This window comes from Cricetulus griseus, chromosome 6, assembly GCF_003668045.3.
Source record: "Cricetulus griseus strain 17A/GY chromosome 6, alternate assembly CriGri-PICRH-1.0, whole genome shotgun sequence".
NCBI lineage: Eukaryota > Metazoa > Chordata > Mammalia > Rodentia > Cricetidae > Cricetulus > Cricetulus griseus.
Window position 1 is genome coordinate 121,916,625 of NC_048599.1, and position 26,046 is coordinate 121,942,670.

Here is a 26,046-nt window from a genome sequence, read left to right on the forward strand (position 1 = left end):
AATAATTATTGAGACTAACCAGTACCTGCCATTTATTGTTTCCCCTTTTAGCGGAAGTACAGAGTGAAATTGAAAGAATTTTTGAATTGGCAAGATCTTTGCAACTGGTTGTTCTTGATGCAGACACCATCAATCACCCAGCACAGCTTATAAAAACATCCTTAGCCCCCATCATTGTTCATGTGAAAGTCTCATCTCCAAAGGTAATCACTGTGTTCCTGTCTATGGGTCTAGAAGCTTCCTTCTTAAGGTTCTCTAGAGCTGCCCTTTTAGTTTGTGGGCAGGAGAATGTCTCAAGAAGCAGTTAATGAATGCATTTAAAACAGTACTCAAGTTCTAAGGTTTTGAGGATAGCTGAGAACAATAATCCATCTCTTCGGGAGGCTCCTGCCTGCAGTCAGAGATGATAAAATACAAACAAGAATGCAAGAAAGGAAAACAAAACATGGACCCTGGCCTTGAGTAGGCTGTATAGTCCCACTTGGCAAATTTCCTGTAGAATATTGATTCTCAAGTCACCTATAGTCTCTGCCCAGTTGAGAGACAAAGTACATAGTTCAGCAAGATAACTTATGTAAGGTAAAAGATCACTGTGTAAACATCTCTAACAGAAATGCTGCACACCTTGTCATTTGTGCATATGAAAGTAAATATGAAATAGATACCCATGAGAGGCATTGTTTTATTTCACTGCAGATTCCCGTCCCTCCTCTCTTCCCATCCCCTCCCCTCTCCTCCCCTCCCCTCTGCACCTTCCCCTCAATCCACCGAGAGGCATTATCTTAGCAATTCCTTTTTAGTGCCTCCTAGAATGTATTTGGTTTAACTAAGAGCAAACTCAATTCCCCACCCAAAACACTGGTCCCTTCAGTGGTTAGAGAAAAGTCTACAGAAGCTGTGGCTTGTTACACTTCTCAAGTTCTCACCATCTTGTAGGGGCCGCTTCTATACAGTAATTGTGGGGATTCCAACCACTATCAGTGAATTCTGGGGTGTGAATAGAATAGACCTGCATTGCCTCAACAACTGGAAGTGTCCTTGACTCTAGCTGCTGGGGTACAAAGCATCTTCTGCAGTGGGGCTAAGGTCACCCCCTCCTTTACTGCCCCATTGCTGCGGTGTCTGGAGGCGGAGGATCAGGGGCTTGCATGGACCTGTGTACTAAGGTAGCAGAACTTCATGAAGTAGCACCATTGGAGAGGGCCCTGCTTCATCCTAAACAAAAATAATGCAAGAGAAAGCATATGGCCAAATGCAGCTTTACCAAAGGTAAAAATATAGTCTGTTTTCTTCGTAGCAATGTTCCAACAAAAATGTTTTACTTAGGTTTCCAGTCCTGAAACACTTTAATATAAAATTAAACCAAATATCTCATTAATTATTGAAAAATGACATACATAAGTGATCTTGATATTTATCTGGCTTGGAGATACTGAACCTAAATATTAGTGAACTGAATAATATCAAAATATTGACTCAACATAAGCAGGGACAGAGCTTCTCTTTCCCTTTAACAGGAGGATGTGAAGTCCTCAAGAGTCTTAAAAGTTTAGGTGGGAAGTGGGGCTGTCAGAAGGACCCCACAGGGAGCTAGGACAGTATGGACATGTCCAGTCCTCTCTGTGCCCACAGTGAGGTGGGTGGCATCACCACAGAGATTCTAAGTGTGCAGTTTGTCACATTGTAGGCCCTCCTTACTAATCCTCAGAGTTACATAAGCTGTAGTAAAAGATCTCTGTGTGTTTGGTTTTCTTTCAACTCATTGACGATGACTTGGGCTCCTGTCATCCTTTGTCAGGTTTTACAGCGGCTGATTAAGTCCAGAGGAAAGTCTCAAAGCAAACACTTGAATGTTCAACTGGTGGCAGCCGATAAACTGGCCCAGTGCCCACCTGTAAGTAAAATCTTCTCTCTCTTAATCATTGATGACTACTAACAAGAGGGGGGTTTTCCTTTCAATATTAGCATGATGGCTTTTATTCTATAGCAGTGGTTCTCAACCTGTGGGTCATGACCCTCTGTGGGTCAAATGACCCTTTCACAGAGGTCACCTGAGACTATGGGAAAATACAGATATTTACATTGTGATTCCTAACAGTAGGAAAAGTACAGTTATGAAGTAGCAATGAAAATGTTGTTATGGTTGGGGTCACCACAATCTGAGGAACTGTACTAAAGGGTCGCAGCATTAGGAAGGTTGAGATGGTGGTGATGGTGAGTGATTTCTTAGAGCGAAATGCTGTTGTTACGTTGGGTGGGCTCAGGCTTCCAGGACAGGATGGTGTCTTCCTACTTCCTTACTTACCTTGCCAGCACTCAGGCACCATATCCAGTCATGGAACACTTGTAAGCAAAGAGCAAAATAAAATGTACCAGTTTGGCTTTTTTTAGCTTTTCTTCTAGAAGATTCTGGTGGGCATCGAAGAGTATAATGTTGAAGGTCAAAACTGGTCTCTATGTTTATAACAAATGAAGGGATCAACGAAGAGGAGTGAAAAACTGTACTTGGAGAGGTGACACAGCATGGCTGTTCAAAGCACACATGAGCTAAATAAACCTGAGCAAGATGCCTGCTGCACAGTGTTGGGGTAAAAATTCAAGAAGCACATGTGTGCATATGCAGAAAAATTCTGAGAATAGTGCCTGGCACGTGATACATGCTGTCAGTACACTCTTGTGCTATGTCACATCTAGTCTGCTAGACTCTGTGAAGATGTCTATCTTGAGTTCACTGTTGTATTGTACTTCCCTGTCATAGTAGGTTCATAGTAAATATGGGTAGCGGGTGTGGTGAGTGAATGAAAGGTTGTACAGGCAAGAAAAGTGAGAACAGTGATACATCCTTTCATTAGATATTTAACATGGGCAAGGCAGCTTCCTAGATGCCTTCGACAGATTGTCTGTAATCCTTGCTATGAGTTTGTAAAGTACAGCCTAAGTCCCACTTTATAGATGGGGCAACTGAAAACAGCTGATCAATGATTTTGCTGAGATCATTTGGCAAGTTGAGATTAGAAGTGGATCTATCTGGCTTCAAAACAGTTTCTTCTCCCAAGTACAGCCCTCTACCGCCCCCCACCCCCGACACACACAGAGTTATCAGGTTACTACCCTGGAGATTTATCCAGAGATCTATGTTAAGAAATGTTAAGACATTAATGCCACATTGCCTACTAAGGAAGTCACTTGCAGAATGGAATCTTTGGTAAAACACTGAGAAACTACAAAAGAATATGTCATCCAACTCCTGGCTGTGTAATGCTGCATAGTTTAAGAGAAATAATCTTTACTGGACAGCTACTAAAAGCCAGGAACTATGCTATTCTTTCTACTTTTTAGGAAAACCTTATAATGGTCATTATAATTGGTATGGCATTTTTGGAAGCAGTCACTAAAAATGGAAATATAAGAGATTTGTTGGAGAAAACATCTTTTCTCTTTATGTAAATTTATTAACCCTTGGTCCAAATAATTACTAGAGAAAATAATTTATGTCCTGTTAAAATTGAGGTGTTTGAGCTGCTGAGGACATTACTGAAGTTTTAGAGTCAAAGTCTGGGCTTCAGCTGCCCTAACAAGCAAGGCCCCAGCACTTATCCTCAGCATGCCAGCTAAAGAAACAAGTCATGAAAAACAGAGGAAGACGATTCAGTGTGACCACACTGGGAACAAGAACGATGAGATCAATGGCTCCCTATGAAATCCACCTTTAGGACACTGGCATGAAGTTTAGACTTAAGTAAGGGGCAAGGGTTCCTGGTCACGGTGTAGCCCTGCCCATTGTTGACATATCATCATTGCCATCTGTCCTATAAGCTGCCATCTGTGGAAAACCTCCTCTTACAGGACAAGTTCTTCCTCTGATACCAGGGCTTCAGTCTTTTCCTCTGCCAGCAAAAGATTCCCGAGGAAGTACCAATACCTTGGAGTCCATTGTTTATTAGTCTGATACACCATGAGAAGGTTACAAGAGTCTCTTTAGAATGTCTTTCTTTGTGCTAGGATGATCACAAGGAGCCTATGCAGTGGTGTATTGCTACCTCTGAGATAGGTGGAGCCCAAAATAGGCACATATACATACTTACTTATAAGCAACACTGTGGGCTTGCACCCAGGTTCATAATAGTCACCTGCCAGGGTACTGGGAGGACAGCCCTCTACTATCATATTAGCAGGACAGACACATCTTTGTTTTGAATAATTGGTCAGATAGCCTGGCATCGTCAACAAGCAGTCTGAATAAATAAAGTTACCTTGTACTTTTCTAAACGTGATGTTGTGTGCACAGAATTTGTCATTCTGGGAAAGAATCATGCATTCTATTTTGGCCCACATGAAGAAATTTTCAGATTACAAAATCTTGGAGCAGTTTAAAAATATGTTTGACCATATCCCTTTTTCTTTAAGACCATAATTATCATTGTCACCCAGAGACTGGTTATCATTTTAGGTCCTTTAGGAGAATCTGCAGCTCGCTTACTTGACCTCTGTGTCTTCATTCTGCAAACTCAGCAGATTGCACTAGCAGTGATATTATAGAAAATTCGTCTTGGAAAAGGACCTCTCAAAGGACACTGAAGAAAAATTAACTTTCTGTACCTAGAACGATGATTCTAGTTCCAGGGACTATCTGAGCAAAGGAGGAGCACGTAGAGTTTCCTGTAGAATGTCCCTTACTATTGGATTCTGAGGAATGATGTCAGCTGATATGGAGAAAAGAATGCTGGATCCAAAGATGTTTGAAAAGATGCTAATGTAACACAGGTCATCGGGTTTCTTTGCTCAGAAGCCCAATTTTGCTAACATGCTCTTTGTATCTCCAGTAGGTTGGTGGGTATCTCAAGCTTCTCAGTAATGTGTCTGCAGGTCTTTTTCCCCCACAGAACAGGGTTTAATGTTTCATGGAACACTTAAAGGGAAATACAGTTCTGTTTCAGTCTTCTCATTTTACAAGTGAGGGAACTGAGACCAAGAAAAGGTGAACTCCTTTTCCAAAGGCCAGATGCCTTGGGCAATGATAGCATATCTCTCTGTCTTAATCCAGGGAGACTATCTAGATCAGTGGTTCTCAACCCATGGGTCACAACCCCTTTGGGAGAGACAAATGACCTGTTCACCAAGGGTTGCCTAAGACCACTGGAAAATACAAATGTTTACATTACAATTCATAATAGCAAAATTGGGGTCACAACATGAGGAACTTTATAAAAGGGTCACAGCATTAGGAAGGTTTAGAACCACTGCTCTGCATGGTAAATGGCAGTAGGTTAGTTACTACATATGTTAGGGTTTTTTGCTGGTGTAATAAAACACTGTGACCAAAAGCCACTTGGGAAAGAAAGGGTTTATTTCATCATAAGCTTGTCCCTATCATCAGGCAAGTCAGGGCAGGAAATCAAGCCAGAAACCTGGGAGAATGAACTAAAGCAGAAGTCAGAGGAACTCTGCTTGCTGGATTGTTCCTTTCTAAGCCTGCTTTCTTATAGCACCCAGAACCACCAACACAGGGGTAGTACTGCCCACAGTGAGGTGGGCTTTCCTCGTCCATCATTAGTCAAGAAAATTTATGGAGACATTTCCTTAGTTGAGGTTCCCACTTCCCAAATGACTCTAGTTGTGTCTAGTTGACATAAACCAGCCACCACACTGCATATTCTCCAGAAAAGAGAATAGTGGGTTCCATGGGTAAGGCTTTTACTAGAAGGGTCAAACTTTCTAGTAAAGGGCCAGATCATAACTAATTTGGGTTTGTTGAGGCTACTGGTGTCCTTTGTAAAACTATTCAACTATGCCTTTAAGTAGCCATGTAAACCATGGTAACTCTTGGACTCCATTCAAACTTTGTAGAAGCAAGAGGCAGACCCAATGCAGTTGAAAGAAATTGCCACTCTTCTTCTAGGCCAGGTTTTGTTATCTATTACTGCAAAATAAAATGACCCTACACATGGTGACTTCAAATGGTGGCTAGTAGGTAGCATTCATCTGATGGGTGGCTGATCTTTCAGCAGGGGTGAGTAGGAGAGACTTGGCCAATTCTTCCTTTCTACTTGGTACAGGGCCTTTGTCATGAGCTCTTTTCTGGAAGGATATGAGTTCTCACATTGTACCTATATGATTAAATACAGTCTCCTAAGGGTTCATCTTAGCTCAGCCCAGTATCCCTATAACATTCGGCTGATCAGAGTGGTTACAGCGGCTACTCAGATCCAAGGAGAGGGGACAAAGTGTTCCATCTCAGAACAGGAAGGATCAAGGAATTTGTGGCCATTTAAAAATCTGCTCTAGTTAGAAAAAAAATAACTAGAACAATACTGAGAGGCAAACACGAAAGTGTCCCTGGGCACTGGGGTGTGAGAGCCATCACAGATTCTTTATTGTGTGACTAGCTGGATTATGTTTTCTTGGTGTGTGCCTACACACAGTATTTTTAGATTTCAATGGTCTTCTTCAGGTATTGGTATCTTTTCCTTTTCAGAGAAGTCGAGAATAGTGTATTTTAAGAAGGCCAAGTTCAACTTCTCTCAGTATTATAGTAATAAGACTTGCATAATGCTTGACAAGAAAAGCCAATAGACAATTGGATGATAAATGAAATATAATCCTTTAATCCCACTTAGTTACAAACTGGCTTGTGTTACCAAAAGCTGACCCAGTGCCTCTCTGAGCTGCATAATGGCTTTTTGTGTGTGTAAATTGACACTGACCACTCTTTCTATAAGAGGTGAGCCCATCTTCTCAGCAGAGGCTTGCTTGCAAACCTCTAGCATTTTGAGAACCAGAGTGGTTCTCTTCTATCCTGCTTTATTTCCCATTGCTGAATGGACTCCAAGTCATTCTACCATGCATGCACATTCTGAGGGAAATTTTCCACTGCCCAGTTCCAGCAATATTTAAATTATTGAGAATCCCACAGAGTCACTCATCTATTTGACATATTCTCCCCATTGCTACATTCATTATTATAAAGCCCTGGATGCCTGCTATTTAATTTTTAGCACTGCTTTTTAAAAACAGAGTAATCTGTTCTACATCTTCCCATAAAACAAGGCCTCCCACGATCCAATTTCAGTATACACATTTCTAGAGATTTTAAGCAACCAACCTGGGCACAGCATGGTGGAAATGGTTCCTTCCCATCATGCTATGCTATAACACATACAATTGACATGAACTTAACATGAATGTCATAAGTAGGAGACTAGCCATAAGGAAACAGTGTCCCTATATTCCTACCTTTGTGTCAGCTCTACCAATTAGTGGCAAGAGCTGATTGCCTTTTTTTGTTTGTCATGTTAAAGTAGAGCTCCTGCCAGAGTCTGCCATTATTGATTGGCTGTATTTTATTCTCACAAGACCTCCTGGATCTTTAAACAACATGCTTAAACAAGGACTCTAGTTTGCAATCAGTGGTTGAACAGTGAGTTGAGTACTTAAGACCATAGAGACTTCAATAGTACAGAGAGTGCAATTTTGATGTGAAAGTAACGTTTACTGGTTGGTTATTATGTAATTAATATTATATGGAGAGCCACCCAGCCATGTTGTTTTATTGAATAGCATTTGTTGGTCATTCTTAAGTGGTGGTACCTGTGGGGGCTCTCTATATTATAGTTGCGAAGAAATGGAGGTGTACAGATACCTAGTATCCACTACTCCCTCCTAGAAATAGAAAAGATGCTGCACATGAGGCTGTATCTATGCATAACAAATAAATGGAAGCAAAATGTAAGCCATGAGTTTGCACACATATGTAGCTAAAATCCAGTAGGAAACCATTTTGTTGTTGTTGTTATTTTGGGACAGGGTTTCTCTGTGTAACAGTCCAAGCTGTCCTGGAACTCAATTTGTAGATCAGGTTGGCCTCAAACTCACAGGGATCTGTCTATCTCTGCCTCCTGAGTGTTGGGATTAAAGCTGTGCACCACCACTGCCTGGCTCAAAAGGCTGGAGAGATGGCTTATTAGGTAAGAGCACTGGCTGTTCTTCTATTAGGCCTGGGTTTGACTCCCAGACCCCACATGGGAGCTCACAACCATCTGTAACTATAGTTCCAGGGTATCTGATGGCCTCTTCTAATCTCCTTGGGCACCAAGCATGCACACATGCAGGCAAAAACACTCATAAAGTGAGAAATTAAATTTAAAATTAAAGGTAGGTAAAACAAACTATATAGTTTCTAAGATTTTTAAGCTTTGCATTAAAAATAGTAAGTTACAACTCCCTGGATAAACATGGACAAGATATACGAGTAGTTCTGTAGTCATTAAGGAAAACTTACCTGTCATCCCCTGTATGTTTTCTCTCCCAAAAGAACATAAACAAATGGAATTTACTCCATTCATCATATAGGGCCCGAACACTACTGTTTCTTTTGTAAAAACTGGAGTGACTCATTTCAGTTTGCTCCTTTTCTGGCTTCATCACAGACAGCCCAGGCAGCAGTGCTCAGTCCCCAATGAAACTACTTAACATGGGAGGTGGAGAGGTACTCAGGATTCTTTTAAACATCAAAAACCTTTACAGGATCCTCTCTCCCCAGCCTTGCTTTTTGCAGAGCTCTGGGTGTATGGCAGGCCTGTTTCCACCACCCAGAAATACCAGTGCTTCTGCTCTCAGTATTTCTGAAAATGTGTATCCAGAAAACAGCTCCTCTGTTCCTGAGGCTTTCACTCCTCTGCTCACTTGGTATTTGCTTTGTTTAGCTGCATTGATTCTGCATGCCTCAGTTGCAGAAAGGGCTCCATTGTGGAATGCTGGAGGTGTTCAGCATGATAGCTCTCTGGAACCTGCTCTGTTCCTTTTTGTCATGAGCAGTCACTACAGGCATGATAGCAAAGGGGCATACTGTTCACTGCCTGGGATGTTTGCTGATTAAATGGTTCTCTGTCTCTTTCCATGCTTAGGGCTTCCTGCATTTCATGGGAAGCAGCTGATTAGACATGCCTTTTATATTCATTTTAAAATGTGGCCAAACTGGTTTGCAGAATCCATTGAGTTGTTTCATTTGAATTGCTCTTTGAGTTTGTATACAAAAAAAAAAAAAAAACCTCCTGCTGTCTTTCTAGTACGTTGTTCTATTCAGCTGTACTATTTTCTAATCAGTTAGAAAAAAATGTCAACACACATAGTCTGTGAGACTCTTCCCAGTTGGAAGTAAGTACACATGTCAGTGTCATTTGGAAGGTGAAATTTGCTTTCTCTGTGCTTTGAAAAGCCTAGGAGCAGTTTCAAACGATCCTTTATACCATATAGCTACCGTTTAGCAATAAAAAAGCAGTTTGCAAGAACTGATCAGGCTTAAGCAAACAGCTCTGTGCTGATGTGTACAAATTCTACCCATTGGCAAAAGGAAGCACTTTATTAAAATTCCTAGTAATTAACTGTGTGTTGATTTTGGTTTCCATAGTTACAGTGTAATGAGGAACAGCCAAGTACATATACACCTTACTCAGCACCTTGCAATCTGGTTTTGAGCTTTACTTTTTAAATTATTTTTATCTTATTTATCAAATACTAATTGTACCGATTAATGAGGTTCACTCCATTCCTTAATATGCCGTGCATTGTACACATTCAGCCACCCTTCTGCAACCTGGAACCCCACCCCCCATTCTCTCATCACCCTTCCCTGTTCCTAAAACTCCCTCTTGATTTGTCTCTAGTCCCCCAAATCTTTCTCTCCCCCCCCCACCTTCTGTTCCCTTCAGCATGTCTATAAGGTTGACTTCCTGGTTTCTATAAATAAATGAGAAGGTGTGTCTCACTGCATCTGCATTCTTTTGCTCAGCACACCTTCTCTAGTAATCCCATCTTCTTCACATCTGAATAGTATTCCATTATGTAATTACACTGCATTGTCTTTACCCATACATTTATTATAGGGCATCTAGGTGGGTTCTATATTTTGCCCATTATGAATAGCACTGCAATGATGTTGGGGGTGCAAGTCCCTTTAAGATATAAATACTTCATCTCAGATCTTGTGATACTTCCACTTGGTTTTCTACTGTCCATTCTCCAGTATGGATGAGTTCCCATTATTTCATGTATTTTGATAATAACCATTCTAACTGGAGTGGGATGGTTTTTTTAACAATGGTTAGTTTTTTTTCCGTTGTTAAGAATCAAACCCAAGCCTAGAAAATGCTAAGCAAATGCTTTAGTGCCGAGCTGTGTCTCCAGACTTTATTTTGTTTGTTTGTTTGTAGACAAGGTCTCATTCTGTAACATAAGCTGGCCTAGGATTTGCCTGGCTGACTTCGAACTTGTGATTCTTCTGCCTTAGCTTTGTGTGTGCCAGGACTACAGATTTATGCCACCACAACACACTAATTTTAGTTTGAGTTGTACTTCTATAATGAGTGAAAATGAGCTTTTGTCATGTGCTTGTTGGCCATTTGTATGTCTCATTTTTAAAAGTATCTGTATAGTTCTTTAGTCTGCTTTAAAATTAGATTGTTTGGTGTTTTTGATGTTCATCTTTTTTAGTTCCCTCTCTATTCTAAATGTCAGTGTGCAGTGTTCCATTTGAAGGCATTTTCTCTCACGTGTAGGTTGTCTCTTAATCCTGTTGTCTGTTTTGTTGTACTAGCATTTCTTATTTTGATATGAACCAATTTGTCTATTTTGACTTTTGTTGCCTGTGTATTTAGATTACTATCTATTTTTGTTCTCACCTACACTAATGTCTTAAAGAATTCCCCATTTTCATATAATTACTTCATTGCTTCAGACTTAAGAATTAGTTAGGTCTTTGGTCCATTTTGAATTAGGTTTCTTGTGTGGTGAGAGAAAAGGATCATTTATTCTTCTGCATAGGCATATCCAATTTTGTCAACTATTTATGGAAGAGACTGTCTTTTTTTCTACTATTACATTCCTATCACCCTTGTCAAAAACTATTTGTATTGGGATGTAGCTCAAGATTAGTCAAGAACATTTGACTAATATGTGGGTGTCCCTGAGTTCTAGGCATAACAACGCACACACACACACACACACACACACAGAGAGAGAGAGAGAGAGAGAGAGAGAGAGAGAGAGAGAGAGAGAGAGAGAGAGAGAGAGAGAGAACCAAACACATTGTTAGAATCCTTCCAGTCCAAGAAAGGATCTTTAATGTCTTGTTGGGAATAAACAAGCCCATACTAATGATTGGGCCTATGCAATCAAATTTGTACAATGGCTATCAACAACAATAGGCTCTAAGTCACAGTACATATGAAACAATGGAACTGGGTGGAGCTGGGAGGACCCCTTCAGTGAGCACTGCCCATATCTGCTTTCCAGTTCTGTCCTTATAGTCAGCCTATGGTGCTCTGGGGCTGTAGTTGCTCTTGTTCTGCTCCAGTCAGCACTGCACAAACACTGTCTCTGGGCCAGGTGGTGGTGGTGCACATCTTTAATCTCAGCACTTGGGAGGCAGAGGCAGAGGCAGAGGCAGAGGCAGAGGCAGAGGCAGAGGCAGAGGCAGAGGCAGAGGCAGAGGCAGGCAGAGGCAGAGGCAGAGGCAGAGGCAGAGGCAGAGGCAGATCTCTGTGAATTTGAGACCAGCCTGGTCAACAAGAGCTAGTTCCAAGACAGGCTCCAAAGCTACACGGGGAAACCCTGACTTGAAAAACCAAAAGAAAGGAAAGAAGGAAGGAAGGGAGGGAGGAAACGAGAGAGAGAGAGAGAGAGAGAGAGAGAGAGAGAGAGAGAGAGAGAGAGAGAGAGAGAGACTGTCTCTGAGAGTCAGGATGGCTCTTAGGTCTCATCTTGTGACTTGCTGAAGTTTGTGCTAACCAGGGGAGGAAGTGTTTGCAGGTAAGAGAGAAAAGTTCTTTGGTTTACTTAGTGGGAAGTGACATTTACAGTGAGTTTCTGGCACCCAAAGCTTCTAGGTACTAGGTGTTCTGAAGTATTCTGTCTTGTGGGCCACAGTATTCTTTGCCTGTTTTATTTTCTTTCCTCTCGATACAGAATTATTTGACTCATCATTTCCCCTTCCTAGTAACTTCACCAAGTCTCTGTAGATGTCTTTGTAAGTAGAGAACTCTAAGCCACAGCTCTAAGCTTAACTTGCTTGTTCTCTGCATAGTTCTGAATTAGTCTCAGTGTGACATGGATTATTAAGGGTTTGGGTACTTTAAGGTTTGTCTCTCCTACTACGTATGACTCTTAAGCACAGGGTGAGGTTAGACTTATTTGCCACCGAATGCCCACACATTCTGGAACAAAATAAATGCTGAGTAAATATTGCATGAATGAATGAAATGTGCATTGAAAATTCTATTGATAAGTGTTCTTGGGAAGCATTTTTTCTATAGAAGTTGACCTGGATGAGTCTTCTCAAATGAGGCAGTGTGGACTGAAGTCACTAGCTTTCAGGGTCTCATGATAAGGGCTTTCAAATTCCTGTCCAGTTAGGCACAAATCTGTCAGTAAAGGGTGATTCGATCGGCATTTAATACTAGGCTGGGGGTTCAGCTCCATGTGAGAGTATGTGTTTAGCTTTCCTGAGTTCATGGATTCAACCCTCAGCATCAAAACCAAACAAATAGTAAACACTGGAGATGAGATAGTTCACAGTGATGACAGCTTCAAGAAGCCTTTATTCTAAGTACCGAGCAGAACACCACCAACACCATGTCTTCTTGTTGTCACTAATATTCACCCAGCAATGTCAATGCTGATAGCAGTAACTGTGCATTTGGCTTATTACTGGAAGTTCTTATTTTGGTAAAATGAACTCATAAAAATGGGGACATGGTGAAGGTGATAGGAGAAGAAGATTCACTACCACCCTCTGCTTCTACAGGGTGTGCTAGCTCTTCACCCTTGAATGGCATTCTCTTGGTGAGGCACCAAGGTCTTCTGCCTTTCTCTCCAAGGAGTCTATGTGTTAGGTATATCCTCAATTTATTCCCAGTCACCCTGTCATAGCAGAAGAACCATTCTACCATTTGGGGGAACAAAAAAAAAGTTTTAGGTAAATGTTTAGCAAAGTTCTTACTGACATAAACATGGCCATCAACTACTTCTTTCCCCAGTTAAATTACCCTGTTCTTAACTATTTCACAAAACAATCTAATGGTAGCAGCCATCATGGTTGTATGTTCTCTAATAGCAGTCCCAAACTTTCTTTCCTTATTGTTTTATCATGAAACAGATAAAATCATTTTCATGAGCATGGTGAAAATGAACTATGCACTTGTTATTACCTTCAACACAGTTACTGTGATAATATTTATTTTAGGGACATGGTCGTGGCGCTAGGCATTTTCAGAACTCTCTTTTTAGCATCATCATTAACTTGTTTCTTTTGTATTTTGAAATTGGTAGAATTCAGCTGTTTGGGAATATATGAACAAAAATGTGAATATGTGTATGTTTTCACATTACTCAGTACTATCATGTTTGCCTCATCTTTTTCTCTTTAAATTAGGAAAGATCTATCTTAGAATTTTTATTGCTATGAAGAGACACCTTGACTGCAGCAACTCTTACAAGGAAAACATTCAATTAGGGTTACTTGCTTACAGTTTCAGAGGTTTAGTCCATTATCAGCATGTTGGGGAGCATGGTGGTGTGCAGCCCGACATGGTGCTGGCTACATCTTCAAATGCAGGCCACAGGAAGTCGACTGAGACACTCAGTGGTATCCTGAGCTTAGGAAACCTCAAAGCCTGCCCCCACAGTGACAAAAGCTACACCCACTTCAGCAAAGCCACACCTCCTAATAGTTCCTCTCCCTAAGATTATGGGGCCATTTATATTCAAACCACCACAAGATCCAAATATTTAATATATGCCTTAAGTGGAAATTTCAGTAAAACCTACAGTGGAAAATTTTCTTATAATCTGCAGGAAATGTTTGACGTTATATTAGACGAGAACCAGCTTGAGGATGCATGTGAACATCTGGGCGAGTACCTGGAGGCATACTGGCGTGCCACCCACACAAGCAGTAGTACCCCCATGACCCCACTGCTGGGGCGGAACGTGGGCTCCACAGCCCTTTCACCATATCCCACAGCAATCTCTGGATTACAGGTACTGCATGCTTGTTTGTCTGGCTTATCACTTTTGCAACCTTATTTTTAGGATCCAATAGATTTAATTAAGATGAAGACTCTGGTTGTTCTTAATCTGAGGAAGCATGTGAAAAGGGCAAAGTATTTTTAAAACACTGTGGGCTGAACAGATGGCTCAGCAGCTAAGAATGCTTTCTGCTCTAGCAAAGGACCCTGGTGCAGTTCCCAGCACCCACATGGTGGCTCACAACCATCTGTAACGCCAGTTCCAGGGGATTTTACCTCAATGGGCACCTGGCACACATGTGGTACATAGACATACATGCATGCAAAATATTTATACTTATAAAATAAATAAAGCTTAAATTGTGTTTAAAGAAAAAAACTAAACCTTATACTGATCTTGACCTGTTACTGACAAAGCCTGCCTCTCCACAAGTTTCCCTTTCTGGAAAATCTTGCTATGAATTGATAATGGATTTTACTTAGATGAATTACTCTCTGGTAGACTTACTATGGACAGCTAACCAAGATACTTCAGGATAGAGAGGCCTTTTGGCTGACTTATTCTTGTTCCACAGGCTGCTGAACCTGCCCCCCACCCCCACCTTGTACAAACAGAAAGAGTGAGCAGATTTGGAAATGGTGACAAATCCCCGAGTTTCCAGGGGTATCTAGGGGCCCATCTTGGTTTGTATTGGGAATCTGGGGATAAGCACAAAGAAAGCCAGAGCTCGTCTCTTCTGCTACTCTGCTGCTTCAATCAGAACTAGATGTTGCATGCCAGAGGCATTGTGATACAAAATGAGTCCTGCCTTTCTGCATTAATTATTATTTACCATTTATCAAGCAGCTGGAATGGATCCAAACTCCAAGCTGAGAACATGCAGTCAAATGAGCCTCTTGGCAACATGACTGGTTTTGTTTTAATGGGTTATAATGATAGTCATAATTGAAGATTTTGTAGAGTTAACTCTAAGCTAAATGGCACTCTCTGAAATGCTATTATAACTACATTACTCTAGTGCAGACAGCACCTTTGTAAGCAGAAAACTTGCCAAATAAATGAATTTATTTTGAGTCTAGAAATGATATGGAAAATGGATAATGGTAATGTTCAGCAAGTCTACATGTATTAGTGCTATTTCTTGCCTTGTTTTCCTTCCTGTGTGTCTGTCTGAGAGTAACATTCCCATTGGCTTTGGGTGGCTCTGGATGGCAATAAGAGGAATGGATAAATCATCCAGTAAACTTTGTAATGTTGGGGGATCCAATGTTGCACTTCGTTTATAACACATAACCCTAAGGCTGTCCACCTACAGTAGCTATCCCAGCATCATCAATGAGTTAATGTGGTGCCCTTGATCCTCTGGCCTACTTCTCTGAGTAACATACATATTTGATGGCATGATCTCTGACCCACTGAATAAGTTCCCTTCTATGTGAAGCTGATGTACCTGGACCCTTGGTTGCATCAGGTCCCTGCTCTGTAGTCCATGTGACCTACCTAAGCTGATAGACACAGACAGGTGCTCCTAAAATTAGAGAAAAAAAGTCAGATACCATATTCTGGGCCATCAAATAACTGCCTCAAGATGTTAATTTCAGTTAATAATATTAAAAAGAATTTTGTTTATATCTGAAGATTATTTTTACAGAACTCAGTTAAGAAAGCAAGAATATATAAAGGCCTGAATTAGCTGGCTCCACAATACTGTGTATTCGTTTAGAAAGACTACTACTGAAAGTTTTACATCCATGTCAGATACAGAAACAAATGCATTATATATTTAATGGATAATACAGATATAATTTCATTAATTTTTAAGCTATAAGAAACATCAATCTAGAGCAAGATGAAGTTAGTGTAGTATGTGACTTTAAGAAGGAAAAAGATTTTTATTTACTCATGAAAAAAATCAAATAATAGATCTTATTGTAAACTTTACTTCCCAATAATAAAATAACCCCCTTTTTTTTTTTGCAATAGAAGGAGAGAATTATTAGGCCCATCTAAATAGATTAAGTTCTATTTAAGAGTCAACTTTCAGTTCTGTGTTTCAATAGGAAGCACTGTCACACAGCATGGTATACTTACAGTAAACTATTAGTAATAAGCATGTATGTATGGGGTATCCCAAAGAGAAAGACCAGGTACTCCAAGTAGAGCATTTATGTATCAAAAAGCTTTATTAGATCAGATATTCACCTTCTGTTTTACACACCTTGTTACTGCACATGCATTAACGTGTTTCGGTGAATGAAATGTACCTTATCTAACCAGTGAACTGTCTGATATTTTTAGAGTCAGCGAATGAGGCACAGCAACCATTCTACAGAGAACTCTCCCATTGAAAGACGAAGCCTAATGACCTCTGATGAAAATTACCACAATGAGAGGGCTCGTAAGAGTAGGAACCGCTTGTCTTCCAGCTCACAGCACAGCCGAGATCACTACCCTCTGGTGGAAGAAGATTACCCTGACACATACCAGGACACTTACAAACCCCACAGGAACCGAGGCTCACCTGGGGGATACAGCCATGACTCCCGACATAGGCTTTGAGGCTGCCAAAACAAACAAACGAAAATACTCATCTGTTGACAATTTGCCATAGCACTGCTAGGATAAACCAGTCATCTTAATTTGGCAAGTGTAGCACAGTATCTGCTGTGCAGGTGGGCTGCTGTCATTTGATCTAAGGGGCAGGAATTAAATAGAAGTACATTATGCCCTTGAGTCTAGACAGGTATCAGATGCCCAATCATATAGGTATTTTTAAGTGCTACATTTACATGATAACAGTACCTTTTATTTTCTTCATAGACTTTAGACACATCAATTTGTAATTTAGGGTACTTATCAAGGCACATATAAAATAATTTCCCATGTAGGAAATTCCAAATGACCAGTTCCAGTTGGAACCAATTTATAAACCAATTCCTGTTGGAATTTGGGTGAATTGACTGGAAAGTCTACTTGAGCATGTTGAAATCAATTGAAAAGTCAAAAAAAAATATGAAAATCAAAATACCAATAGAAACCCAAAGCCACTTGTGGTATTTATTTGATGAAAGCTAAATTTACACTTCAATTTGGAATGTATAAACATTTTAATAATATGTTAATGTTGCCAGGATAGCTTTTCAAACTTACCAAATGTATTGATAGTGTCCCACGTCCCCAAATCTCAGAAATCTTAAGCAGAAATTATATAATCGCCTCAGATTTTAATATTTTTCTTTTTCCTGACACAGCTGTTGTATTCAAAGTATTTTGCTTTTTGTTCAGTCCGTACTGTTAGTCAGTTTGAAGCTGATGAAATAAAGGAGGAAAGGAGTTTATCGTCAGTGAGAATGGTAAAGAGAAGCTGAAGCATGGCTAGCTATAGGAAGTGGAAAATGAGGTGTTGTTCCTTCTGTTGTCAGTCTGCGTACAACTGTACACATCTGGAGATGTGAAGTCAGATAGCAGAGATGTGGCCAGACATTTCTGAGTACAAAGGCAATCAGCTCCAGATGGGAAACCACCCATCCCACTGCTCACGGACACTGACTTGGGAGCTCTGCCAGCACAGCTGAGTGTCTTTCCCTAACTTCACTCAGTCTCTCTTTGAATATAGAGAATGTTATAGCACTATTCCACAGCTTTTAAATCAAACTAATAACTTTCTGTTTGCTTTTCGTGGACATAATAAAATTAGGTATGTTTTCACAAGAAAATCTAACTGGGAAAAGTTAAAACACTATATTAAAATCTTGCAGAAAAAAAAAACCTAGCAGATTGAGAATATATCTGTTCACTAAAAGTGAGGCACTTGTAATGCAGGGCCTTTGGGAGTTTGGAGACTGCTGTGTTTCATTGCTAGTGGACAGCCTTTAGATGAGACTGGTGACCCATCTCCTAAAGATTAAAGAAGACTTTAATCCAAGAAATGATTGAAATTGACTTTTATACAAGAAACAAATGTCTTTATGAAAGGACTTGTTTCTAAAATGACACAATGCATGTGTTTTCTAAAACCCCAACTGGAGCTAGACATACCGGTCTCTTTCTACTAGTAAAATGCCTTGAAGTCAATTTTTGAAAACAAGGATGATTAATTTTATATTGTTGTTTTCCCCCAAAATGTCAAGACCCGGGCCCTCAAAACTATGCACCAGTTCATTAATTTTCCTGATCTGGAGAAAAAGTTTCATATTCTTGATCAGTTATTCATATCTTGAGTCCCATCAACCTCATGTGCCCTCCCCTCCCCTTGTCTCGACTGTATGTGCATCCGTTATGAACCTGCTTACCTGATAATGAGGCTGCCTGAAATTTTGTAAGTAATCTCAAACATTTGATACATTTAAACATGGGCTCAGTAAAATGGACAAGCTGACATATGATACTGGCTTGTGAAGCTCTTTGTCATCTAGCGAGGCTCACAGAATTTTCTGTTAAGACATTTAAGAGAGCTGCATCCATTGGGCTCTTTAATAACCATATAATCTTCCATTACTGCATACTTTGCTAGAGCACAGAAGAGCATTTTCCAGCAAACAAACTATATTTATTACATGTATAGCACATATTTGCATGAGAAAGAAAACATTAGCCAAACATTTTCCTGTATGCTTTCCTGGTTTCTTGTTTGTGCGCATTAAAGCATTCAATTGCAGAGAGTGCACTGGGGTGTAATAAACTTAGAATAGACTGCTGTTCAGCTTTTTCTGCAGTAGCATTAGCAATTTGGTCATTTAACTACTTTAAGATATTTATGTTTTATGGCAGGTAGCTGTAACAGCATTTACACATATATCCTAGTCAACAAAGGTACCATTTCTTTCAACTTTGAAGAGTCACTTATTTCTCTAGCCTCTCCAGCCTTTCTTTTCCCCCCCTTTTACTCTTCCATATCATGCTGAAAGAGGGAGGCCCATTTAATCTGTGCACAAAAGTCATCTGTCATTTGCCATACCTATTTTGCTTTGCAGTTCTATTCAAAAGCTAATAATATTGGAAAGGGTAAAATGTATATTTTTGATGGATGTATTTACTATTTTGTTTTAATTTGGCATATTCTTCATCTTCCTCTTAATAATAAGTTTCTCTCCTCCAAATGAAGAGATAGACTCTTCCTTTCTTTCTAAAGGCTGAGTTGCTTGTATAAATGACTAAAATACAGATATATACTAAACAAAAGTTTTATTTTTGCCAAGAACACCAAGCACCTCTAGGAAATACATGTTCGACAAGTATTCTGTTTTGATTCATTTCACTCAAAATGGAAAATGATGACAAGCAGGCCAAATATTTCTATATCATTTGAGGCTGTTTTCACTTATAGAATAGACCATGTTAAAATTCTGTGATTTTTTTATGATGTGTAATAATGCAGACTCATCCAACAATGTGGAAAAGGAAGAAATGCAATTTGTGGGTCCTTGTGCTTGTTTCCAAGGCTATAAAGTCACTCCAATATCATAGTCAACACTGCTGCCTTGTTTATGCTAACACTTAAAACAATGTGTAGTGGTGTTTATAAATGACTGATGACTTACTCTCACCTGTATATAGCTCTAATGGGGAGAAGATTTGGATTGTTATCAATTACACTCATGGTCTTTCCTAAAAAGAGTCTCAATTGTGTGACTATATAAATCATTGCATTTCATCCTTAATGGAATGAATTTTAAAGTCTGAAACCATTTGAGACAACTATTAGTTCCACTTTTAAAAATGTGTTATTTACTCTAATTATTATTGTTGTTTGCAAAAATGTATTTTTAGAATGTTAACCTCTTTTCATACCTGCATACTTGAACTTGTCTTTTGTGTGGGGGCCTTAAATTTCATAATAGAGAATGGGGGAAGTAAAAAGGGAATGAAGACAAGGAAATTGTGGCAAAAGATAGCTCACAATCTTCAGATCTTTAAATAAACATATCCCAAAATAATGAGACACAGTATGTCAGTTAAGAATGTTTTCTAGGCAACCTTAATTTGCAAGCTAGTATATTTTCTTATATAATTTTATTTTGATATTTGCTAAAAAAAAAAACAAAAGAACACAATACCACCATACAAATTGCCCGCTCTAACGATACATGTATACTACCTCTTCTCTAGAGAAAACAGTCGTCTTTAAAAGGAAAAGTTCTGGTCTTAGAGTGTCTGTTCTGCAAATGTTGCTACAGTTAAATGCTTAAAAGTGTTAAATATGCCTGCCCTTTAGATGTTACATGGTTTTCAAATGCGCTAACCACAATTTCATTTCTTCCATGTTAGCAAGGTTTTCTTGGAATTGATTCGTGGCTTATCATGAAGTGAGTTTAATTTAACAAGAAGCCATCCTAGGGAACAAAGCAAACTGAAAGGAACTACCTCTGTGTGAAAAGTGTCACCTATAGCTCAAGGTCTAAGGAAGAGAAATCCAGAGACTTGCTGTTTAAAGGCAGAGTGGGTTGATCCTCGACTTGTATGGGCACCTAGGGTATGCTGTAGCCACTTACTGGGTATGCATCTGCACTGTCTAGAACTCTTGTGTAATTGGAACAAACTTCATATCAATGTTTCAAATAAATGCTTATGTAACCTCTATTCCTTTATATTTGCCTTTGTCTTTCATGACAATGTTACATTTTTTTTTATATATGAAACTCATCCTTTACTAACTATGAGGGAAAACTTTACAGGAATTATGTAATAAAATCTGTTTTATTAGTCCCTTATATCTTTAAACACTGTCAACACTGTAACTGTTAACTAGGTTACTTACTCCAGCTGTGTCTATGTGGCAAACAGCAGTCCTTCTCCTTTAAATGATAATGATGATTAAACCAGTCAACATTAGAGCTGTTAGATGGACATTAAGAATAACTTCTTGTTGAGTTAAGCAATCTAGTTAATCAAACTAGTAAAACTGGCTTATATGGGCAGATAGCTACAGCATTCAGAAATTACTCTTCAAGGTTTCTTCTCATGTTAAAAGAACCTTTCTCCAATGAAACACATCCTCTGATAGCAATGTCTTTATCTACTTGTGGATAATTTAATACCAAATGCTGCATGTATGAAGGTGTATTATAAGGAGATTAGAAAGTATCTCATCAGATAATCTTAATTAAGGGCTGTAACTCCTACTTGCCATAAATACATATAAATAAGAGGGAATAGTGATGAGCTTTGGAAAGTTATAATTTTTCATGAAACTTTCTTTTTGGTAGATGTAAAATGTTCACATAGAGATGAAAGAAAATGTCACCAATGAATTTATAATAGTTTAGGGAATACACAGATTCTTCCTCATTTGGAAATTATAAAAAGTTAAAATGAGAACTGAGAGCTAAAAGTAGCAGGTCTCTAGCAGTTTTGGGTTATATTTTGAACACTTAAAACTCCCGACAAATGGCTACATCTGTATTTATGCAGGGGCCTTTCTTGCCCTACTTGCATGCCACTTTCCACATTTCACTGACATCAATGTGAATCCCATATGCACATGGGTATTACAGATGTGGGGTCATTAACGCTCTATTGTTGCATACTATTTTTCATATGCCTTACAATATTTTCTGGGATGTTATTAAAATGAAAGCATTTTATTGCCAAAATAAATCTATGTTGTTATTTCTGCATTAGCAGTAGAAAAATAATGTAGCAAAAATATATATTGTACAGTACAAAATTATAATATATATATATTTTGCCAATAAATGAAAATAGATTGAGGAGAAAGAAGCACATGTGTTATAGCACAAACTTACAACAAAACCCACTGTTAAATTTGGCAGTCCTGTTTTTAGAAGTATGTCGATTTGGTTCTGTGTTTTATCATATTTATTTCATCTCTCATCTTTGTGACTTTGCTGCTTGATATTTTCCAGCAATTTATTTCATAGCCTTCAATCTGAGTGCAATTTACTTATTTTATTCCCTTACTTAAAACATATGAAGTTTATTTTGCGTTAAGAATCATATTATATTACTATATTTTTGGTTGTTTCTCCTCCTTTGGTAGCAAATGGCACACAGGTGAGCTCATGGGCTCCTCTGGGCTTTGGATGTTTGAAAGTTTATGTTTTTCCCAGCCTCAAGTTAGAGATCGGTAAAATGTCCCCATGGAAAAATATTAAGTAGGGATTCTTTGTTCAATTCAAATCCTATTTGAAGCATACATTAATGCCATTAGCTGTATTTTTAAGAGGTGGGAGGGAATAAAAATAACATTATTAATAGGAAACATACTAAAATAATTATGGCAAAATGATATAAAAAGATTCCCCCTATTCTGAGGGCTGTTGTTATCCCAGGTTATTCCTAAGTCTCTGCTGATGTGGTGGGGAAAATGCCTTTGTCAACTAACTTTCCTTTTCTTTTGGTTATTGATTTTAATAATTTGTCCTTTTCATTTTGTTATATAGGTATATGTAGCATTCTACAAGGCATGCTGGGTAAAATACACTATGCAAATGTATATGTGCTGCATGCTTTGTTCTCCCTCTGCTTTAGTGGCTTTAAAGAAAAAATGTGGTGTTATTTTTGTGAGCAAAGACATTTAACAAAGAAAATGCAGAGTGCATGCATACAGTATCCTAATTTCTATGGATTTGTTTTATGGAATTTAAATGTGTACAAAAAACTGCATTCATTTTTTTCTTTTATATAATAAATTTAAAAACACTGAAACCAGCATTCTACCTCTCATTTATATTCTGAAAATGTACAGAGGAAATGCCAGAAATCATAAAGAATACTCCTGTAGCTTTTAATGGAAAATAAATCTATACATTTACTCTTTAAAGAAAAAAAAAAGATTCAATGAAGTGACCAATTCCTGATTATTCTGCTAGATTCTATGAGTTATCACAAAAGAATGTTGCATTGGAAAGAATGTTTAAGTTGCACACACATGTAGGAAGTAGAATATACAAGAATAAATGTGTGAAATAAGGCTGAATACAGAAAAAATACTAGGTAACCCTAATGTTCTCAAGACACCCTTACGTAGTTGGTATAGCAGCTGCCAGAAGTTTCCAGAGTGATAGCTCTGGAATTCTGTGGTTGGGATACAGATTGTGACTGGACTTGTGGCACACACCCCAGAGTCAGTTGCCTGTGTTCTATAACAGGATTGGAATTTACTTTCATCTCATTGCAGTGTACAAGAAGCTTAAGGAAAATGTGCAAGATGTTACTAGAATTAGAATTATACAGTGATGTATTATAGCCAAGTTATTCCACAAATTTTATCACATTTAATTCATGTCAGCTCCCTGACAAAGCAGGCAGAGTACAGATTAATAGACCCAACTACAATTAAGAAAACCAAAAGCCCAGTGTCACCTCTTTCTGAGAAGTATTTTTTTTTAAATAATACACTCATCAAATACTCTCCAGAGAAATAGTAAACTGAAACACACAAAGTGGTGTGCAAACACAGGGTGTTGGCTGTATGAATAATTTTGTTATTGGAGGGGTCTACCTAAGACCACCCCAACAATCAGAAGTTCCCAACTGGAAATCACAGTTCTTGCTGTTGCTTTAACTGGGTATATACCTGAAACTAACTTTATTGTCATTAGCACATTCCCACTAGGCTGTAGAACGAAATCTCTGTCTTTATATTCATGTAACACGAAGGTCAGCACAGTGGTTTAACTGCCTTCTAGCAATAACTAACTCCAAGTTGTTCAAAGTCCCTGTGTTTGGATCTGTTACTGCTATGTCTTCCTTACATGACCATTAGATTTACATTGCAATTATATTAGTGATGTCCACTTTGTGTATTCCTTTGTGGAACATCAAACTTGTTTCAACAATCAGTTGCTCACTTGGCCAAAGTTTATCCTCAGCCAGGCTCCCATTTTGGGGAGCCCATTCGTAAACTTAGCTCCTCTTTTGAGACCCATCTACTGAATGTCCTACATCTGAGTTTTCTCTGACTGAAGGGATCACTTTAAATCAATGACTCCTAAGCCTTTGAAACAATTATCTGGGATTATTTTGCAATAACCCAGGTATGTTTTTTCCCTAGAAATTGTTACTAGCCAACTCCCTAGGGTTTCATTCTGTACAAGCCATATGGAGCCAAAGACTCAAAGGTCTCCTAGTCCAAATTCTGTAGATTTTCTTTCTTCCTTCTCTCAGTGACTCTACTTCCCTAATTCTAGCCTCCCTGACTATGGGAACACAGACATGTTTTCATGGTAAGGAACTATCCTACTCTTATTTGGCTGTCCACTCCCTCTGAAGTTAGCTGGGAATTGTGTTTGCCAAGGCAAAAACACGGGGCAATGGTAAAGCTCACTGTTTCTCTTTAGTTAGGGATCACAATTCAGACCACAATCTGGAAACCATTGTTTCTTGTGTTGTATCCAGTGCTCTCCTTATTAACAGTAGAATGGTAAAACAGACATTTTATGTCTTCATATCTTAAAAATTGATAAAATATTTATAGGGTCTCAGGAGAAACAAATAATTCGACATTCCCAGTTACATTTCTAGTACCAATTTTGTATTTTATCTATTAAAGTTATCAAAAGTTACATTAACCAAATCCATCTCCCTTTTTTTGTGAGGGGCACTTGGAAAATAGTCTCTCAAGAGACCATTTCCTTAAAGGAGTTCTAAAACATGAAGCCCTAACTTCACAATATGAGTTTGGCATGCATTAATAAGTTGCCAAAGACGTGTGGGAGTTTGTAAAAACTGTCTCAGAGTAGCTAAAGTGTTGCCTATACTGGATGACAATGGAAATACTAAAGAGTACAGGCTATTAAATAAATCCAGATACAATACTCTAAATGTGCAAACTAGTCTAATGATTTTATTCTCCTTTATGTATGTCTCAAAGATTGGCATTTAGACACAAGCCCACAAAGAAAACAGAGAACTCCCTTTTCCATACATTGAGATAAGGCAGTATGTGGTTAGGAGCAGTCAGGTGGAAGAAGGGTCTAGTGCTTCATTTCTCGTGGCTGTTGTGGATGAGGTGGTAACTGGGAACAGCTCCAAGTGCCTTTCACAAGTCTCCCACGTTTCCCCATCTCTGCCTTTTTTTTTTTTCCTTCTTCCGTTTTAAAAATCAAAGTTAAAGAGACTAGAAAGAAACGAAGCTGCGTTTGCTTTTTGTTTATTTTTGTGGGAGAAGTAAACAACTCCAGCTCCTCTTTCCTACCTACTCCCTTTTCAGGAATCAAGACTATCAGGGTCCTCGGGTAACTTCAGAAATCAAACCTACACTTCTACATCAGGAACACTGAGATACAGAGATCTAAGAGAAGTAGACGAAAACAAAACAGAAACATGGACAAGAACTCTCCTGATCAAGATCTTCAAGGACTACTTACATTTTAGTTTTCAACCACTTGCCTGCAGCGGAGGCAGGGCTGGACACTCGCTTTCCCAGAGGCACAACTGTTCAAACTGTGGACGAGAAGACTGAAGAGCACAGAGAACATTTGGCCATCTATTTAACAGAAAGGTGACTCTTGAACGAGAGGAAAGGACATTTGGGACCATAGAGAACAGCGAGTGTCTGTCTACAGTGTTTTGGGACTCGACCGCTCAGCAGACAACTTTTGTGACCACTAAAACCGTGGAGACTTGAGGAGAACTGTTCTAACCAAGAATGGCCTGGGAGTGGAGAGAGAATGAGGAGAGAGAGCGCCAAGGTGCAAAGACAGAGGTAAGAAAAATTACAACGATGTCAAAAAAAGAAAAGAAAAACAAAAGGCCAATGACTTCAGCTACCGTCAAGGGGTAACAGGTTCAACAGAGACTTAAAGCTTACCGTCGTCGGGGCCCAAACCTGGGACTTTTGGGAGTGTGTGTAGGGCTGGAGGTGAGCATGGTTACATACTTGCATTGTGGCTGCAGGCTCAGAGACAACCTCAAACCTGGACACCGGCACCCGAGCCCCAGCCGCCCTCCCTCAGCCCTCCTCGCTGCAGAGGCCTCCGGTGCCCGAGCCCCGCCCCCAGCTCCGCGCCTGCGCATTGCCCCGCCCCGCCTCGCCCCGCCCCGCCCTGCCCAGCGGCTACT

The 26,046-nt window shown here is 39.3% G+C and overlaps 1 protein-coding gene and 1 long non-coding RNA gene across 8 annotated transcripts in view; one reads left to right on the forward strand and one right to left on the reverse strand.

Annotated features, from left to right (window-relative positions):
* The window catches only part of Cacnb4 (calcium voltage-gated channel auxiliary subunit beta 4), a 41,274-nt gene extending 20,673 nt beyond the window's left edge, over positions 1-20,601 (forward strand). For all 7 annotated transcript variants that reach the window (XM_027420435.2, XM_027420437.2, XM_035446276.1 and 4 more), the window contains 4 exons: positions 52-203; positions 1,799-1,894; positions 13,849-14,034; positions 16,321-20,601. In XM_027420435.2, the coding sequence (XP_027276236.1) occupies positions 52-203; positions 1,799-1,894; positions 13,849-14,034; positions 16,321-16,581 (695 nt within the window). In that variant the 3' untranslated portion in view covers positions 16,582-20,601. The remainder of the gene's footprint in view (positions 1-51; positions 204-1,798; positions 1,895-13,848; positions 14,035-16,320) is intronic.
* On the reverse strand, positions 16,180-25,959 carry LOC118237936. The gene is made up of 3 exons (XR_004770470.1): positions 25,796-25,959; positions 17,173-17,331; positions 16,180-16,583 (listed from the first exon to the last, which is right to left on the reverse strand). It is a non-coding gene; the product is annotated as an uncharacterized LOC118237936 (long non-coding RNA).
* Positions 25,960-26,046: the final 87 nt, after the last annotated feature.